The 20,988-nt window shown below is 32.3% G+C and overlaps 1 protein-coding gene across 3 annotated transcripts in view; it reads left to right on the top strand.

Moving 5' to 3' along the window:
• The window catches only part of LOC120431687 (uncharacterized), a 269,709-nt gene extending 251,593 nt beyond the window's left edge, over positions 1-18,116 (top strand). For all 3 annotated transcript variants that reach the window (XM_052706780.1, XM_052706781.1, XM_039596801.2), the window contains 3 exons: positions 6,116-6,256; positions 17,133-17,326; positions 17,632-18,116. In XM_052706780.1, coding sequence (XP_052562740.1) covers positions 6,147-6,256; positions 17,133-17,326; positions 17,632-17,942 — 615 coding nt within the window. In that variant the 5' untranslated portion in view covers positions 6,116-6,146 and the 3' untranslated portion in view covers positions 17,943-18,116. The remainder of the gene's footprint in view (positions 1-6,115; positions 6,257-17,132; positions 17,327-17,631) is intronic.
• Positions 18,117-20,988: the final 2,872 nt, after the last annotated feature.

The following is a 20,988-nucleotide window of genomic DNA, read 5'->3' as shown; positions in this document are numbered from 1 at the left end:
CCCAAAATACGTATTTTTTGATTTTCGAGATTTTTTATATGTTTTAGGGGATTAAAATCCGCAACTTTTGAGCCATAGAGAAACATGGTCAAAAAATCTGCCGCCAAGTGATGAATTTTTGAAAAAATAGTGATTTTTGGAAAAAAATGAAATTTCATGCAAAAACAAATTTGACGTTATTTTTTAATGCAAAATTGAATTTGCAATCGAAAACTACTTTACAGATTTTTTGATAAAGTGCTCCGTTTTCAAGATATAGCCACCGAAAGTTTGATTTTAGCGAAATATTTGCAGTTTTTCGATTTTTAAAAATAGTGACCATGAGTGACCATTTCTGAAAATATTTTGTTTTGAAATGTTCAGAAAATTTGCTATAAAATTGTCCAAGAGACATTGAAGATTGGACCTCGGGTTGCTGAGATACAGCCGCTTTAAGAAAAAGAAACACGAAAATTGAAGTTTTCTAAGTCTCACCCAAACAACTCACCATTTTCTAATGTCGATATCTCAGCAACTAATGGTCCGATTTTCAATGTTAAAATATGAAACATTCGTGAAATTTTCCGATCTTTTCGAAAAAAATATTTTGAAATTTTTTAAGTCAAGACAAACATTTTAAAAGGGCCAAACATTGAATATTACGTCCATAAAATGCTAGTCTTGATTTATTTTTTTTTTCAAAATATTTTTTTCGGAAAGATCGGAAAATTTCACGAATATTAGTTTTGGCTTCACGGCAAAAAAAAATCCGATGGTAAAATCGCATGCAAAAGCATGCACATCACCTTCGTCAAAAAAGACACTTAATATTACACGTTGCATGTACAATTTTTGAAAACACAAAAAAGTTGCAACCGACGGGATTCAAACCCAGCACTAACAGTAAGGACTAGCGCCTTAGCCCGCTCGGCCATCAGACCGATCAAAAATGGAAAAGGACAAATGCATATATGAACTTAACATTTCGGTCAAGTAGGTTTCCCATACTGATGAGCTACATATTCCGTTTATTTACACCCAGGCCTTTTACACGCAGCTGGATTACTATTTTTTTTTTTTTGCTGTGTTGTTTTAAAAGTAGGGCCAGATTTTCAAAATTCAAAATTATTTTCAAAGAGAAGAGTAGAAAATTTCGAAAAAGATTCATTTTTTGACATTGAAAGTCGAAACTATAGTTTCCGAGATATCACGATTTTAAAAATGAGGACAAACTAAATGACACTGAGAAAAACTAATGTTTCACAAAAATAAAATTTTTGATGGCAGTGCAAAAAGCAGTCCGATCAGCAGTCCAATCGACTTTGCTTGGAGACGAGGAGCATAAACTTCTCAGCAACAAGCAGTCTAATAAGAAAAGTCATCAATGAAAAATGTTCAGCTTTTTGCAGGAGTGCTTTTCCTTCTTGAAAGAATTATTAATTGCAAAAAACTGTTTTTTTTAATGCCTGTAACATAAAAACGGTGCACTAAATAAAATAAGGCGTTAAGTAGTTTTCTACTGAAAAATTAATTTTACATCTAAAACTGATTTTTGAAATTTAATTGACAATGTTTTCGATTTTTTCCAAAAATCGTATTTTTTCAAAAAAATTATATCTTTATGAATTTTAGCGCAAAAAACGATATTACATGGGATTACAGTCCCCCAAAATAAATAAAAACATTTCGAAAAATAAACAATACTTATTTTGAGAATAAAAAGTCTACTAAAAAAATATGGCTTTTTTTTTCGTGTACTCATTTAGTTTTGAACAGTTCTAATCATAACTTTGCTGGAAGCACCAAATCGGTCAGAAAATGCAATTTTCAAGATACATATTTTCGAATATTTACAAATTGTTTATAAAAACTACTGCTTAATTTATCTAACTAAAATTTCAATTCTCATAATGAGTATTTTTTGATTTGGAAGATTGTCCAGTAACAAAATTGCGATCGTTTTTTTGTATAACTTTTTGAGGAAGTGCACTGTTGAAAAGTTTTCACCAGATTGATGTTATTTTTGAGGTGTGCAAAATTTATTTATTTTTCTTTTGTACATGCTTTTTGTGTACACGTTTTCTCATACAATATTACATGCTTTTGCTCACAAAGGTGATGTGCATGCTTTTGTATTTTGTTAAAAAGCTTATAAACTTATTTAACTAATTATAAACATTGATTTTTTTTTCTTAAAAACTATATCAGCTTCTTTAGTGATGGTACATGTAACGTACAAATGAAGTTTTAATATCTTAAATATGATTTTAACAAGCAAAACTATGACTATCAAAGTCACCCCGGAATTAAAACTAAGAATTTTTAACGTAACAATTTTTCTAAACACTATTGAAAAAACCTTTTTTTCCAAAATAGTGCATGGACTATGTGTGGCCTACCCCAGTACATGTTTTAAAAATAATAATCTTGAGAAAAACCTTACCTGTTGGAAAATATTGAAATCCTATCAAAGTCACCCCGGTCTACGGTACTTCTGAGTTCTGCGCAAAATCAAACTTTTTTCAGTAAAATCGCTATTTCTCGCTAAAAGTTTATTTTAGTTTGAGGTCTACATTGATTAATATGTAAAATTGTCCGGGGAATACGATGGTGATAAAATAAAAATAATAAAAATATAAGGAGTTGGTCAAAACTGAATTTTAATGCTTAAAACGTTAAAATATAATATTAGGGGTTATTTAAGGGTTAAAATTTTATTTTTATCGAATTCCTTGGACAATTTTCAATAAAATGCAACCTGTTGAAAGTCTTTTGCTAAAATAGTTGCAAAGTTATGATTGAAAGAAACATTTTTTTTAAAAATCGTAAAAAAAGAGGGCGGTGCCAAAAATTGAGGGATCAGCACCAAACTTGGGATTTCTGTTAACTATCGATAGATGAACGTTCCCTCCAAGTCCAAATCGGTGAAGGTCGAGGCCAAAAGTGTACTTAGTTGACCTGCATAAATATGCAATTTATATGCATAAATAAACAAAATCAAATTTGTTGCCCCAGCATATAATGGTAACTGTTTTATGAAGAACTTTGTTTCGATGTCACATTTTCGCGAATTGCAACATTGTTACTCCCTTGTTGTAACTTAATTGGACTTAGACGTTTTTAGTATGTTGCGCGATGCTGCTTGGGTAAACAAGCCATCCTGTTGGAAGCATCCTGGAGAATGTGAGGGCGATTACATCCAACATTTTTCTTTTCTAAACGGACAGACCGACTGCGTAAAGTTAACCACGAAGATGATTTGTTGAGTTGGATTGAGTTTGAGCATGAATGGTTTGTAGGCCAAAATCAAAATCAAAATAATCAAAAAGTTATCTTTTTCACACCAAGTTCAACGCAACAAAAGGTCGAAATAAATTCATCACCACAAAACCAAATCAACAAGTACCTACGCCAGACTTGATTTGATTTATAATGGAGTGAAAAATATTTTCATTGAGGAATCCACAAACAAAAAAGATGACAAGCAAATAAAGCCAAAACAAAAGAAACGAAGCTTGCGCGCACCGGAAGTGTTGCCAGCCTTTATTGCGTTTTGTGACAAAACAAAAAACTGTTTCACATTTTTCATCAACGAAAAAAAAGTAGCGGAAGCCAACTGATGCAACAATAATGCCATAAGCCGATTTGTCACGCACGGAAATGTCAGATCAACCATAATGGCGTCCAACTGAAACAGAGGAAACGTCAAATTTTATAGCAAAATTTGACAGCTGCGCGTTTTTTTCGCTCGTTTTCGCTCTTCAAGCTTTCCGTGCAAAACTTCAACTCGGAAACAATAAAATAAAGAAAAATCGCTTTTTTGCTGAGTCGAATTTTCCTCTAAAAGACTTTGGCCGGTATCTCGAAGCTATCACGTTTCGGTGGAAGAACCAAATAATAAAGAAACAAAAAAAGGAGGAGGCTGACAAGCGCTCGCGCGGTCCGGCCACTTTTATTAGCATTTCTTGGCCAAGTTTTTCTGCCTTTTTCAAATAAAGAACAGAGAAAAAACGCGAGCCATGTTTTATTTCTTCATTTTTTTCTGTTTTTTTTTTTTGGTCCAGCAAGCTCCTGATGGCGGCGAGGATTTCCGTTCATTTCCTTTCAGGGAGAAGAATGTTTCAAAGAAGAAGAAGAAGCAGAGGGAAAAAAGCTTCAAACGCAAGTTTGATGTGTTTGTTGGAGGAAAGAACAAAAAAAAAACAAAAACCAGCTAAACTCAAGCTCAGAGAAAAGCAAGGTGAAGGAGGGAGGGGGGAATCTTCTCAACCTTCTTTTTATGGCTCTGAAAATTAGAGAAATCGTTGGGGCCGTTTGGGGAGGGTCAATTGGGGAAATGACCTGATGCTGGAGTGGGTGGTGATGGGATTTGGGGGGGGGGGGCAATGAGGAGGGTAAATTAGAGTCTCGGACAGATTGACCGGGTGAAAAATGACCGCCCTTGGAGTGTGAGAGAGGGATGATTTATCGACTGGCCAGGGCTGTGGCGCCAACAGCGGCCGGAACCTGTGGAATATTTCTTCCTTTTTTTTTTGTTTGGGAAAAAGGATAAAATCTGGTTAGCTGCTGTGAGGATACTAAGATGATCGCTTCAATTATTTATGACCGGGAATGTTTGGTATTCATTGTTTCTTGTTTCTTGTTTCTTGTTTCTTGTTTCTTGTTTCTTGTTTCTTGTTTCTTGTTTCTTGTTTCTTGTTTCTTGTTTCTTGTTTCTTGTTTCTTGTTTCTTGTTTCTTGTTTCTTGTTTCTTGTTTCTTGTTTCTTGTTTCTTGTTTCTTGTTTCTTGTTTCTTGTTTCTTGTTTCTTGTTTCTTGTTTCTTGTTTCTTGTTTCTTGTTTCTTGTTTCTTGTTTCTTGTTTCTTGTTTCTTGTTTCTTGTTTCTTGTTTCTTGTTTCTTGTTTCTTGTTTCTTGTTTCTTGTTTCTTGTTTCTTGTTTCTTGTTTCTTGTTTCTTGTTTCTTGTTTCTTGTTTCTTGTTTCTTGTTTCTTGTTTCTTGTTTCTTGTTTCTTGTTTCTTGTTTCTTGTTTCTTGTTTCTTGTTTCTTGTTTCTTGTTTCTTGTTTCTTGTTTCTTGTTTCTTGTTTCTTGTTTCTTGTTTCTTGTTTCTTGTTTCTTGTTTCTTGTTTCTTGTTTCTTGTTTCTTGTTTCTTGTTTCTTGTTTCTTGTTTCTTGTTTCTTGTTTCTTGTTTCTTGTTTCTTGTTTCTTGTTTCTTGTTTCTTGTTTCTTGTTTCTTGTTTCTTGTTTCTTGTTTCTTGTTTCTTGTTTCTTGTTTCTTGTTTCTTGTTTCTTGTTTCTTGTTTCTTGTTTCTTGTTTCTTGTTTCTTGTTTCTTGTTTCTTGTTTCTTGTTTCTTGTTTCTTGTTTCTTGTTTCTTGTTTCTTGTTTCTTGTTTCTTGTTTCTTGTTTCTTGTTTCTTGTTTCTTGTTTCTTGTTTCTTGTTTCTTGTTTCTTGTTTTTAGTTTTTAGTTTTTAGTTTTTAGTTTTTAGTTTTTAGTTTTTAGTTTTTAGTTTTTAGTTTTTAGTTTTTAGTTTTTAGTTTTTAGTTTTTAGTTTTTAGTTTTTTATTCTGGAATCATTTTGAAAGTTCATTAAAAAAAACTTGGCATTTTGATAGTTTAATACTGATCATCAACTACTTTTCACTCAATGCCAAAAGGTGATTAATACATTCTTCTCACACTTTTCTAACCCTCAAGAACTTTCCCCACTCCCTTTCCGAAAGCAATGCAATTACCTCGCGTCTGCGTCGTTTAATTATACACAGAGAAGCGGCGCTCTAATACCCCTTTTTCTCACCTGGGTCCCATTACGGGTGGAGGGCAAAACCTTCAATCATCGAACGTTAGAAGAACGATCCAGGCCGTACACACTTAACTAAAATTAGTCAAGTTTCATCTGAAAAATTGACGAATAAACTAATTTTTTTTTAATTTTCAGTGAAACTTAACCGAATTTGACATTTCTCCAATATAAAGATTTAATTTTAAATAGGTTTATTTTTGACAAAATCCAACTAGTTTCGAATAAGTGTGTAAATTTTTGTGCAGAGTCTGCTCTCGCTGCCAATTTCAATTAGCTAAAATTTTCTTCTCCACCGTTGCTGACCCAATTCTCGTTTTTCTGTCTATTTTCAGTTCAACGCTCGGTCCCCACGTTCAAGGCAAGATGTTCCTGACCCGACTGGTTACCCGGACCACCGGAGCCCGGTTCCGGGCAGCCGCCCTCGGACTTTTCGGCACCGCCGTGGTCGCCATGAATCTCCTCTCGACGTCCAGGTTAGTATCTTTTAGGGGAGCGGGAACATTGTCGTCATGAATTCTCTGAAAAGTTGCCATTTTGTAAAAATTAAGCAATTAAAACAGTTTCAGTTCAGTTTCAGTTCAGTTTCAGTTTCAGTTCAGTTTACTCTTCACGATTCCTCAGAGAATTTCTCTCATAAACTATTAAAATCATTCTGAGAAGGAAACGCTTCGAAACGAGCCAAAAACAAAAATTGAAAAGCCATTAAACGAAATTTCACAGTTAATGGCCAAAGAGGGCTCAATAATAAGAACGAACCAGCCCGGAGACGACACGGTGAACGTGATGCACTTCGAGGGCACGTTCAAGTGTGGGTCGTCACGACCATCAGGAACACACAGGAGCCGGAGTTGCAGATGAAGGTTCTCGTGACGGCAAACGGAATTACACTTTCGGAAGCAATTTGACACGGCGTGATTGGATTCGACTTGGAAGATTGGATGAGGAGAAATGAGTATTTGAAATAATTGACACTGAACTTAAATTGTGACTGAAATTGTGACTGAAACTGAGACTGAAATTTTGACAGAAATTTTGAAAATTGTCAAAATTGTCAAATTTTGAAAATTGTCAAAATTGTAAAATTTGACAAAATTGTCAAAATTGTCAAAATTGTCAAATTTGTCAAAATTGTCAAAATTGTCAAAATTGTCAAAATCGTCAAAATTGGCAAAATTATCAAAATTGTCAAAAATGTCAAAATTGTCCAAGTTTTCAAAATTGTCAAAATTTTCAAAATTGTCAAAATTGTCAAAATTATCAAAATTGTCAAAATTGTCAAAATTGTCAAAATTGTCAAAATTGACAAAATTGTCAAAATTAGCAAAATTGTCAAAATTGTCAAAATTGTCAAAATTGTCAAAATTGTCAAAATTGTCAAAATTGTCAAAATTGTCAAAATTGTCAAAATTGTCAAAATTGTCAAAATTGTCAAAATTGTCAAAATTGTCAAAATTGTCAAAATTGTCGAAATTGTCAAAATTGTCAAAATTGTCAAAATTGTCAATATTGTCAAAATTGTCAAAATTGTCAAAATTGTCAAAATTGTCAAAATTGTCAAAATTGTCAATATTGTCAAAATTGTCAAAATTGTCAAAATTTTCAAAATTGTCAAAATTATCAAAATTGTCAAAAATGTCAAAATTGTCAAAGTTGTCAAAATTTTCAAAAATTTCAAGATTGTCAAAATTGTCAAAATTATCAAAATTGTCAAAATTGTCAAAATTGTCAAAATTGTCAAAATTGTCAAAATTGTCAAAATTGTCAAAATTGTCAAAATTGTCAAAATTGTCAAAATTGTCAAAATTGTCAAAATTGTCAAAATTGTCAAAATTTACAAAATTTTCAAAATTGTCAAAATTGTCAAAATTGTCAAAATTGTCAAAATTGTCAAAATTGTCAAAATTGTCAAAATTGTCAAAATTGTCAAAATTGTCAAAATTGTCAAAATTGTCAAAATTATCAAAATTGTCAAAATTGTCAAAATTGTCAAAATTGTCAAAATTGTCAAAATTGTCAAAATTGTCAAAATTGTCAAAATTGTCAAAATTGTCAAGATTGTCAAAATTGTCAAAATTGTCAAAATTGTCAAAATTGTCAAAATTGTCAAAATTGACAAAATTGTCAAAATTGTCAAAATTGTCAAAATTGTCAAAATTGTCAAAATTGTCAAAATTGTCAAAATTGTCAAAATTGTCAAAATTGTCAAAATTTTCAAAATTGTCAAAATTGTCAAAATTGTCAAAATTGTTAAAATTGTCAAAATTTACAAAATTTTCAAAATTGTCAAAATTGTCAAAATTGTCAAAATTGTCAAAATTGTCAAAATTGTCAAAATTGTCAAAATTGTCAAAATTGTCAAAATTGTCAAAATTGTCAAAATTGTCAAAATTGTCAAAATTGTCAAAATTTACAAAATTTTCAAAATTGTCAAAATTGTCAAAATTGTCAAAATTGTCAAAATTGTCAAAATTGTCAAAATTGACAAAATTGAAAAAATTGACAAAATTGACAAAATTGACAAAATTGACAAAATTGACAAAATTGACAAAATTGTCAAAATTCTCACAATTGTCAAAATTGTCAAAATTGTCAAAATTGTCAAAATTGTCAAAATTGTCAAAATTTTCAAAATTGTCAAAATTGTCAAAGACGATCAAGGTCAACTACAAGACTGATGATAGAGTCTTTGCGTAAAATTAACGAAATTCGTTGTCTTCTTGTAAGAATATGAGAAATTTTGACAGAAATTGTGACAGTAATTTTGACAGAAATTGTGACTTTAATTGTGAATGAAACTGTGACTGAAACTGAGACAGAAATGTTGAAAATTGTCAAAATTGTCAAAATTGTCAAAATTGTCAAAATTGTCAAAATTGTCAAAATTGTCAAAATTGTCAAAATTGTCAAAATTGTCAAAATTGTCAAAATTGTCAAAATTGTCAAAATTGTCAAAATTGTCAAAATTGTCAAAATTGTCAAAATTGTCAAAATTGTCAAAATTGTCAAAATTGTCAAAATTGTCAAAATTGTCAAAATTGTCAAAATTGTCAAAATTGTCAAAATTGTCAAAATTGTCAAAATTGTCAAAATTGTCAAAATTGTCAAAATTGTCAAAATTGTCAAAATTATCAAAATTGTCAAAATTGACAAAATTTACAAAATTGTCAAAATTGTCAAAATTGTCAAAATTGTCAAAATTGTCAAAATTGTCAAAATTGACAAAATTGACAAAATTGACAAAATTGACAAAATTGACAAAATTGACAAAATTGACAAAATTGACAAAATTGTCAAAATTCTCACAATTGTCAAAATTGTCAAAATTTTCAAAATTGTCAAATTTGTCAAAGACGATCAAGGTCAACTACAAGACTGATGATAGAGTCTTTGCGTAAAATTAACGAAATTCGTTGTCTTCTTGTAAGAATATGAGAAATTTTGACAGAAATTGTGACAGTAATTTTGACTGTAATTGTAACTGAAATTTGGACTAAAATTTTGACAGAAATTGTGACTGAAATTGTGACTGAAATTTTGACAGAAATTGTGACTTTAATTGTGAATGAAACTGTGACTGAAACTGAGACAGAAATGTTGAAAATTGTCAAAATTGTCAAAATTGTCAAAATTGTCAAAATTGTCAAAATTGTCAAAATTGTCAAAATTGTCAAAATTGTCAAAATTGTCAAAATTGTCAAAATTGTCAAAATTGTCAAAATTGTCAAAATTGTCAAAATTGTCAAAATTATCAAAATTGTCAAAATTGACAAAATTTACAAAATTGTCAAAATTGTCAAAATTGTCAAAATTGTCAAAATTGTCAAAATTGTCAAAATTGTCAAAATTGTCAAAATTGTCAAAATTGACAAAATTGACAAAATTGACAAAATTGACAAAATTGACAAAATTGACAAAATTGACAAAATTGACAAAATTGTCAAAATTCTCACAATTGTCAAAATTGTCAAAATTTTCAAAATTGTCAAAATTGTCAAAGACGATCAAGGTCAACTACAAGACTGATGATAGAGTCTTTGCGTAAAATTAACGAAATTCGTTGTCTTCTTGTAAGAATATGAGAAATTTTGACAGAAATTGTGACAGTAATTTTGACAGAAATTGTGACTTTAATTGTGAATGAAACTGTGACTGAAACTGAGACAGAAATGTTGAAAATTGTCAAAATTGTCAAAATTGTCAAAATTGTCAAAATTGTCAAAATTGTCAAAATTGTCAAAATTGACAAAATTGTCAAAATTGACAAAATTGACAAAATTGACAAAATTGACAAAATTGACAAAATTGACAAAATTGACAAAATTGACAAAATTGTCAAAATTCTCACAATTGTCAAAATTGTCAAAATTGTCAAAATTGTCAAAATTTTCAAAATTTTCAAAATTTTCAAAATTGTCAAAATTGTCAAAGACGATCAAGGTCAACTACAAGAATGATGATAGAGTCTTTGCGTAAAATTAACGAAATTCGTTGTCTTCTTGTAAGAATATGAGAAATTTTGACAGAAATTGTGACAGTAATTTTGACTGTAATTGTAACTGAAATTTGGACTAAAATTTTGACAGAAATTGTGACTGAAATTGTGACTGAAATTTTGACAGAAATTGTGACTTTAATTGTGAATGAAACTGTGACTGAAACTGAGACAGAAATGTTGAAAATTGTCAAAATTGTCAAAATTGTCAAAATTGTCAAAATTGACAAAATTGTCAAAATTGTCAAAATTGTCAAAATTGTCAAAATTGTCAAAATTGTCAAAATTGTCAAAATTGTCAAAATTGTCAAAATTGTCAAAATTGTCAAAATTGTCAAAATTGTCAAAATTGTCAAAATTGTCAAAATTGTTAAAATTGTCAAAATTTACAAAATTTTCAAAATTGTCAAAATTGTCAAAATTGTCAAAATTGTCAAAATTGTCAAAATTGTCAAAATTGTCAAAATTGTCAAAATTGTCAAAATTGTCAAAATTGTCAAAATTGTCAAAATTGTCAAAATTGTCAAAATTTACAAAATTTTCAAAATTGTCAAAATTGTCAAAATTGTCAAAATTGTCAAAATTGTCAAAATTGTCAAAATTGTCAAAATTGACAAAATTGAAAAAATTTACAAAATTGACAAAATTGACAAAATTGACAAAATTGACAAAATTGACAAAATTGTCAAAATTCTCACAATTGTCAAAATTGTCAAAATTGTCAAAATTGTCAAAATTGTCAAAATTGTCAAAATTTTCAAAATTGTCAAAATTGTCAAAGACGATCAAGGTCAACTACAAGACTGATGATAGAGTCTTTGCGTAAAATTAACGAAATTCGTTGTCTTCTTGTAAGAATATGAGAAATTTTGACAGAAATTGTGACAGTAATTTTGACAGAAATTGTGACTTTAATTGTGAATGAAACTGTGACTGAAACTGAGACAGAAATGTTGAAAATTGTCAAAATTGTCAAAATTGTCAAAATTGTCAAAATTGTCAAAATTGTCAAAATTGTCAAAATTGTCAAAATTGTCAAAATTGTCAAAATTGTCAAAATTGTCAAAATTGTCAAAATTGTCAAAATTGTCAAAATTGTCAAAATTGTCAAAATTGTCAAAATTGTCAAAATTGTCAAAATTGTCAAAATTGTCAAAATTGTCAAAATTGTCAAAATTGTCAAAATTGTCAAAATTGTCAAAATTGTCAAAATTGTCAAAATTGTCAAAATTATCAAAATTGTCAAAATTGACAAAATTTACAAAATTGTCAAAATTGTCAAAATTGTCAAAATTGTCAAAATTGTCAAAATTGTCAAAATTGACAAAATTGACAAAATTGACAAAATTGACAAAATTGACAAAATTGACAAAATTGTCAAAATTCTCACAATTGTCAAAATTGTCAAAATTTTCAAAATTGTCAAATTTGTCAAAGACGATCAAGGTCAACTACAAGACTGATGATAGAGTCTTTGCGTAAAATTAACGAAATTCGTTGTCTTCTTGTAAGAATATGAGAAATTTTGACAGAAATTGTGACAGTAATTTTGACTGTAATTGTAACTGAAATTTGGACTAAAATTTTGACAGAAATTGTGACTGAAATTGTGACTGAAATTTTGACAGAAATTGTGACTTTAATTGTGAATGAAACTGTGACTGAAACTGAGACAGAAATGTTGAAAATTGTCAAAATTGTCAAAATTGTCAAAATTGTCAAAATTGTCAAAATTGTCAAAATTGTCAAAATTGTCAAAATTGTCAAAATTGTCAAAATTGTCAAAATTGTCAAAATTGTCAAAATTGTCAAAATTGTCAAAATTGTCAAAATTATCAAAATTGTCAAAATTGACAAAATTTACAAAATTGTCAAAATTGTCAAAATTGTCAAAATTGACAAAATTGTCAAAATTGTCAAAATTGTCAAAATTGTCAAAATTGTCAAAATTGACAAAATTGACAAAATTGACAAAATTGACAAAATTGACAAAATTGACAAAATTGACAAAATTGACAAAATTGACAAAATTGACAAAATTGTCAAAATTGTCAAAATTGTCAAAATTGTCAAAATTTTCAAAATTGTCAAAATTGTCAAAGACGATCAAGGTCAACTACAAGACTGATGATAGAGTCTTTGCGTAAAATTAACGAAATTCGTTGTCTTCTTGTAAGAATATGAGAAATTTTGACAGAAATTGTGACAGTAATTTTGACAGAAATTGTGACTTTAATTGTGAATGAAACTGTGACTGAAACTGAGACAGAAATGTTGAAAATTGTCAAAATTGTCAAAATTGTCAAAATTGTCAAAATTGTCAAAATTGTCAAAATTGTCAAAATTGACAAAATTGTCAAAATTGACAAAATTGACAAAATTGACAAAATTGACAAAATTGACAAAATTGACAAAATTGACAAAATTGACAAAATTGTCAAAATTCTCACAATTGTCAAAATTGTCAAAATTGTCAAAATTGTCAAAATTTTCAAAATTTTCAAAATTTTCAAAATTGTCAAAATTGTCAAAGACGATCAAGGTCAACTACAAGAATGATGATAGAGTCTTTGCGTAAAATTAACGAAATTCGTTGTCTTCTTGTAAGAATATGAGAAATTTTGACAGAAATTGTGACAGTAATTTTGACTGTAATTGTAACTGAAATTTGGACTAAAATTTTGACAGAAATTGTGACTGAAATTGTGACTGAAATTTTGACAGAAATTGTGACTTTAATTGTGAATGAAACTGTGACTGAAACTGAGACAGAAATGTTGAAAATTGTCAAAATTGTCAAAATTGTCAAAATTGTCAAAATTGTCAAAATTGTCAAAATTGTCAAAATTGTCAAAATTGTCAAAATTATCAAAATTGTCAAAATTGACAAAATTTACAAAATTGTCAAAATTGTCAAAATTGTCAAAATTGTCAAAATTGTCAAAATTGTCAAAATTGACAAAATTGACAAAATTGACAAAATTGACAAAATTGACAAAATTGACAAAATTGTCAAAATTCTCACAATTGTCAAAATTGTCAAAATTTTCAAAATTGTCAAATTTGTCAAAGACGATCAAGGTCAACTACAAGACTGATGATAGAGTCTTTGCGTAAAATTAACGAAATTCGTTGTCTTCTTGTAAGAATATGAGAAATTTTGACAGAAATTGTGACAGTAATTTTGACTGTAATTGTAACTGAAATTTGGACTAAAATTTTGACAGAAATTGTGACTGAAATTGTGACTGAAATTTTGACAGAAATTGTGACTTTAATTGTGAATGAAACGTGACTGAAACTGAGACAGAAATTTTGAAAATTGTCAAAATTGTCAAAATTGTTTAAATTGTCAAAATTGTCAAAATTGTCAAAATTGTCAAAATTGTCATAATTGTCAAAATTTTCAAAATTGTCAAAATTGTCAAAATTGTCAAAATTGTCAAAATTGTCAAAATTGTCAAAATTGTCAAAATTGACAAAATTTACAAAATTGTCAAAATTGTCAAAATTGTCAAAATTGTCAAAATTGTCAAAATTGTCAAAATTGTCAAAATTGACAAAATTGACAAAATTGACAAAATTGACAAAATTGACAAAATTGACAAAATTGACAAAATTGACAAAATTGTCAAAATTCTCACAATTGTCAAAATTGTCAAAATTGTCAAATTTGTCAAAATTGTCAAAATTGTCAAAATTTTCAAAATTTTCAAAATTGTCAAAATTGTCAAAGACGATCAAGGTCAACTACAAGACTGATGATAGAGTCTTTGCGTAAAATTAACGAAATTCGTTGTCTTCTTGTAAGAATATGAGAAATTTTGACAGAAATTGTGACAGTAATTTTGACTGTAATTGTAACTGAAATTTGGACTAAAATTTTGACAGAAATTGTGACTGAAATTGTGACTGAAATATTGACAGAAATTGTGACTTAAATTGTGACTTTAATTGTGAATGAAACTGTGACTGAAACTGAGACAGAAATTTTGAAAATTGTCAAAATTGTCAAAATTGTCAAAATTGTCAAAATTGTCAAAATTGTCAAAATTGTCAAAATTGTCAAAATTGTCAAAATTGTTAAAATTGTCAAAATTGTCAAAATTGACAAAATTGACAAAATTTACAAAATTTACAAAATTGTCAAAATTGTCAAAATTGTCAAAATTGTCAAAATTGTCAAAATTGTCAAAATTGTCAAAATTGTCAAAATTGTCAAAATTCTCACAATTGTCAAAATTGACAAAATTGACAAAATTGACAAAATTGACAAAATTGACAAAATTGACAAAATTGACAAAATTGTCAAAATTCTCACAATTGTCAAAATTGTCAAAATTGTCAAAATTGTCAAAATTTTCAAAATTTTCAAAATTTTCTAAATTGTCAAAATTGTCAAAGACGATCAAGGTCAACTACAAGACTGATGATAGAGTCTTTGCGTAAAATTAACGAAATTCGTTGTCTTCTTGTAAGAATATGAGAAATTTTGACAGAAATTGTGACAGTAATTTTGACTGTAATTGTAACTGAAATTTGGACTAAAATTTTGACAGAAATTGTGACTGAAATTGTGAATGAAATTTTGACAGAAATTGTGACTCAAATTGTGATTTTAATTGTGACTGAAATTGTGACTGAAAGTGAAATTTTGACAGAAATTGTGACTGAAATTTTGAATGAAATTGTGACTGAAACTGTAACTGAATCTGTGACTGAAAATGTGACAGAAATTGTGACTGAAATTGTGACTAAAACTGAGACTGAAATAGTGTTCTTCGGTTCTTCTGTTATTTTGTTATTTTGCCATATACTTTTCTTCTCATGACAAAATCCCAGAACCACTTACGCCAAACTCTCAGAAATTGAATTGTTCCTCCAAGCCATAAACCTGCCTTCCATCACACACTCCAAAAAAAGATGACAGATTTCTTTATTGCTTCATCACTAACGAAGATTGGCATTCCTCCTGCACTTCACTTCGCCACCTCTTCACGACCAGCTCATGAATACCATCACGATGTCCCTTTTTTCACCACAGCGAACCTTCGATCGGATGTGTGTCCTCCCCCCGGGGCCAAAGGACATCTGCGGCTGACGCAAGCAAGATGAGTTTGATTTTTCCTTTGTCTCCTCCCGAAAATATCGACTCCTCCTCCCCCCGGGAGGGGGGGGGGTCGTCATCACTCGATAATGAAGATAAGATATTCTCCAATAGCCGCCACGTAACATATTGCGAGTTTGAGCCACGCCATTATGGCAGCTGTCAAAAGTTGGGCGCCATTATGGCAAACGTCAAAATCGGGTGGAAAACACCGGCAAATCGCACCAGATTGCCAGAAATCCTAATCGAGTTCAATGAACCGAATCTGTGTGCTCAGCGCGGGGGATTGGAGTAACGATTTGCAAACACGGAACTGTGACGGCGGACGGATGAAACGAGGTGGACAAATAAAAATCGTTTTTGCGGCGTTAAATCAACCGTGAAACTCGCTGGCCTCTCCGGATTTGCTTCGTTTGGCGATCAAGCACCGGTTAGAACGGATTTGCGGAGCTTTGATTTGCCTGACTGATTGTCTCTGAACCGTTATAGCAAGTGGCGGCCATTATGGCGAGCTGTCAAAACGAGCGAAATTCTTTCAAACAAGGTTTATTTTCGCTCAAAGAGTCGTAAATAAGCGCAAGTTGAGGAAATTGTGGCGTCCAAAACTTGCCAAGAGAAAGTATTTAATAGCTGGGCAGATAAAGAAAGTTTTGCAAAATTTATGGGGCCAACACATCCACAACTTTTCGAGCCATTTCCGGGCGAGCGAAATAGACCCAAAACTGGCTGCATTCGTACAGTTTTAGTTTCTGGGGTTAATTTCTGAGGAAGGAAGGCGAACGGTAGCTGGCGTTTGTGGGAAACAGCTGTCTTAAATGACTTTTACTCCGTTTTGGTAGTCGAAATCAGATCCTGAATTGATTGTGGTGTCATAGAACGAAATTCAAGACTAAACAGGAACAATCTGTTTAGCTGTCAAAAATGAAATTTGAAAGAATTTGAAAGTTCTGTCATTCTTTCTACTTTTTTGTTTTGATCACTTTTCTTATGGCGCCAATTGAAGTTTTTATAGCATCCGAAAATCCCACCTCACTCTGTTGATATTCCCCACAACAAACTTCCACAATATTTCTTACTAATCCAGACATGGCCATCTTCGATGGTATCTCGCCACGAAATGGTGAAACTTTTTCCTCCACCACAAGGTTCGCCACAGAGCCTACTTTCCCGTCCAAAACCGCCAGCTGTTTCACCAGGAGCCCTTGATTCGATTGGCGCGGGAAGAACTATAAACTTTATGGCCGCAAGTTGGCGCTTCCGATAATGGGGCGATACCATAACTAACCGCCGGAATCGTTCACCGCCAGATATTGGGCGCACTTTGCTGTATTGTTGCCTAAGACCCGAGAAAGAGTCGTTAATTTCTGGAATGTCTGTGTTTGGCAAGTTGTGGTGGGACTTTCCACGTAATTAATTCATTATCGAATGTTTTATGGCAAGTCGCTAAAAGGGTGGAAATTGGTACTAAATCAAGCAAACAATCGAACAAGAGTTTGATTTACCAGATCCTGGTGAACAGTAAGCTGGCAGCACTGTTTCCTTCTGTTTACGCTCCGTATTGAACTGATTCGCGTTCGAACAAAACCGTCGAAATTTTTTATATATATATAAATAGATAGAAGATTTACCTTTTCTAAAACGATTAGTGGTGTTGTTCTACCAAGGGTTGCGACACCACCATACCTGTCAAAAATTGTAAATATTATGGTAAGGTTAGAATTCTTCAAAATTCACTTTTTTCCAATTTCAGCGTCCTGGCCTCCTCCGCCACTCCCAAGACCGTGTACGACTTTAGCGCCGTGGACATCGACGGCAACAAGGTCTCGCTGGACCGTTACCGGGGCCACGTGTTGATTATCGTGAACGTGGCCTCCAAGTGCGGCTACACCGACGGCCACTACTCGGAGCTGAACCAGCTGTACGAGGAGTACGGCGAATCGAAGGGTAAGGTTCAACACTCACCGCCAGAGACTCATTAATCATCATCGCGGCGTGCTCATCCCCGCTTTGGATAAAGGTCAAAAGTTGCGCAATTTTACCGCCCCATCCAGCCACTCATTGTTACGCGACAGGTGCCGAAAGATGAGAAAGTCATGTGAGCCTTCTTCAAACCGGGCTGCCGAAATCATCAATCTTCATTCTGACATAAAAAGGCGGGCGCGCGTTCTAACTGTTTGACACTTGCAGCGCCATAATGGCGCTGCCATAAAAATTACTTATCAACGTTCCATTCTCCTCCCCCCTCGCAGGTCTCCGCATTCTGGCGTTCCCATCGAATCAGTTCGCGAACCAGGAGCCGCAGACCAATGAGCAGATTAAAAAGTTTGCCCAGGAGAAGAAGGGCGCCAAGTTTGATCTGTTCTCCAAGATTTACGTCAACGGGGACGAAACGCACCCGCTGTGGCAGTTCCTGAAGGAGAAGCAGGGCGGCACCCTGTTCGATGCCATCAAGTGGAACTTTACCAAGTTTATCGTGGACAAGAACGGCAACCCGGTGGAGCGCCACGGGCCGCAAACGAGCCCGCTCGAGCTGAAGAAGAACCTGGAGAAATACTTTTGAGCATTTATGGGGAAAAGCAATTTACTCGAATGAAAGGTAGGAACGGTTTAGTGGAACTGACTTTGAATTCTCTGTTGTTTGAAATAGCTTAAACGCAATGAACCAATCGTAAATATTGTCACATTTATTGACAAATAGTTATCGCTTCAGCAAATAAAAAACTTAGCATCAAAACTCTTATTATAATTATTTGAAAGAAAGCATCCAGCTCCAACAGTTGTACTTGATAATAACAGTGTCCTAAACCAGTGAATTAACTAAAAGTTACCAAAAGCTGAGAATTAAAAAATCCATGATTATAAAATAACAGAAAATAGCAAACGATGTTGAAGAGCTGGCAACACTGTCTGAATTCCTATAAAAGTGTCCACGTGGTTTACGGATAAATAACCCATTTGGAAGATCTCTCCATTCAAACCTTCGAACCAGCATTGCCAACTTTTTTTAACACAATTCTTTTTTCCAATGATTTGTAAGGATGTCTAGATGATCCTAAAACTTATCAGAACTCGAAAGTTTACCATGACATGACAGCCACACTTTTTTTCTAATGTTGGTACCACTGCGCGATTTTGACATTTCGGGCGTGCACCGAAGTGATTTGTTTACCCTTTTTTTGGTACTCTTCACAAACGTCAAACCATACAAAATTGCTACCGTTTCTTTTCCGGGAGAGATCCGGAAAAAGATCCGGCAGCTATTTGTATTGATTTGACGTTTGCTGAAGGTGTCGAAAAGTTTGGTTATGTTCTGCTTGCAAAAGACAATAACACCATCTTCGCTTAAAAATCGGGATATCTTGGAGGCTTATTTAAGAAGTTCATTTTTTGAGTGATTTCCTCAGTGAGGAAGGCAAAAAGTTAATCCAATCCCGAATCTTTATGGCACATTTTAAGTGCTTCAAAAGACCTTTGAAATGCAATCAAGAGAATTGGAATTAATCAAGTTTTTCGCAAATTTTTAAAGTTTTTTTGCTTCTCAAAATTCAATGCCCGTTTTACCCCAATTCCCCTTATCGTAGAGGGCTCATATTTTGGCATGAGTTTATCTCATTTAAAAACAAACAAACGCTGAAATTTTTATATAAATCGAAGCACCTCGATATAACTTCTAGAACAAACCAAGCAAATTGGGTTCAAAAATGAAGCTTAGATTGCTGATATTATTGTTTACAGCGATAAAGCTTATTTTTCTGAGTACAATGACCCTTTGTACGACCACAAAGAGTTTAAAATTGATTTTTAAATCAATTTTGAAAAATTAACCTCGCGGTCCTTCTTGACAGAAAAGCTCCTACTTGACAGCTCGTTACAAGGCGACCATAGTTGATCCATCGAAAAAATGTTGTCTTGTCAAAAAAAATTTTAGCGTTAAAATGAAAAAAAGTGATCAGAAATGGTTTTTAATCGTGTTTTTTACCGTTGTACATAAAAATTTACATAGGGCTTTAGTACCCAATTTTCTTATAACTCCAACAAAAATATTTTCCATTTTTTTTATATCACAGCCATCATTTACTTGTCTGTGGCTTAGTTTGAGAGCCTTGATAGCTGTCAAAATTAGAATTAAAAATTCTGCTGCATGGGCTCGCTCGGAAAGCTTCTCACTCTCAGCCCAGTCAAAGAACGGTGGCACTCACTTTGCTTGCAAGTTGTTTGAAAAGGTCAAAGTATATCTCATAGTGGAACAGCACCTAACTCCATCGTGCCTCTAATGTTCCCATATTATCACTTTGACGTTCAATTACAGCTCATTCAAAGCGTTTTCAACCAGGCTTCACTGAACACCAAGATCTGGTGCGCCGTGGTGCGGTTTTCGTGTCACTCTAGAAACCAAACCGAGCTGTTTGTTGTCACACCATAGCAACTGTACCGAAAGCACCTTGGTACACCACCGGTGCACCCAAACTGTATACCAAGGATGCAACTCAACATATGGTTGATCCAAGTAAACCGGAGGCGACATTGTTTTGATTGAGGTTTGCCAGCCATCATTCACAACTTCGGGATGGCGTGGCGGTTGTTGTCTCCGTCTTTTTACCACGAGGTTCCTGGTTCAATCCTGGGTACAAAAATTTTTGAGGATTTTTTTTTTCAATATTTGCTGTCAAAATTACTGATTATATACATTTTTTAAGTAACTTCTTTGAACCTGCAACGCTTTAGTCAAAGAGTTAGAAAATTGAATGGATTTTTGTAGTGGAATAGAGAAAACATTCCATATTATGCAGGCAGGTTTAAGTGAAAATGCCTATTTCAGGGTTATATGCACGAGAAATTAAAGTTTATATTTCATGACACTACGAAATTCTATTCCTAACGAACTATTCTAATCAAATAAAAAACATTAAAAAAATAAAATAATAACTGTCGAGATTCGAACCAAGAACCTTTAAAATACTAATGCACTGCCTTTGACAACCACACCATTAAGAACTGTTGAGTTCAGTAGGCTTGCAAGGCATCAAGAGTTCCAAACTTCTCCCGTGTGGTAGGCGCAGAAACCATGTCAGTTTTGTGTACCCGATCCACACCGCCGTCACACCAAACTTCGGTTTGGTGCACCGATCAAGCTACCGAGTTGTGTCGGGTTTTGGGTCGTGACGAGAAATGGTGCGCATAGAAAAACCGGTATCATAGCAAACCGTTGTCGCACCCGTCAAAAGGTAAGTCTGTTTTCAACTGAAATCGAGTGAACCTATTTTTTGTTCTTGTGGTGAAATGTTGTTCGATGTATGGAAAACAAAAATAATAAACAATTGTTATTTTTCAAAAATAATCATGGCACAACAAAATATCGACTCAAATTGTCTCAACACCCAAAAAGCAAAAAAAATAGGTTTATTGAACCTATTCTAAAATAAATCAAAATTTCCTTTAATTTTTTTTCATAAGTTTTGAATTATTTCAGAATTATTTTAGATAAGATTAGATAAGTTTCAAATTATTTAAAAAAAATAATTTAGTGTGAACTTGATCAATGAAAAATATTTCATTCTAAAAAAATCCTTATCTAGATCCTGATTTTATTTTTAAATTTGCATTGC

The sequence above is a fragment of the Culex pipiens genome, chromosome 1 (genome assembly GCF_016801865.2).
Source record: "Culex pipiens pallens isolate TS chromosome 1, TS_CPP_V2, whole genome shotgun sequence".
Lineage (NCBI taxonomy): Eukaryota > Metazoa > Arthropoda > Insecta > Diptera > Culicidae > Culex > Culex pipiens.
The sequence above is the reverse complement of the archived record's forward strand: the minus strand, read 5'-3'. Positions and strand labels throughout refer to the sequence as shown.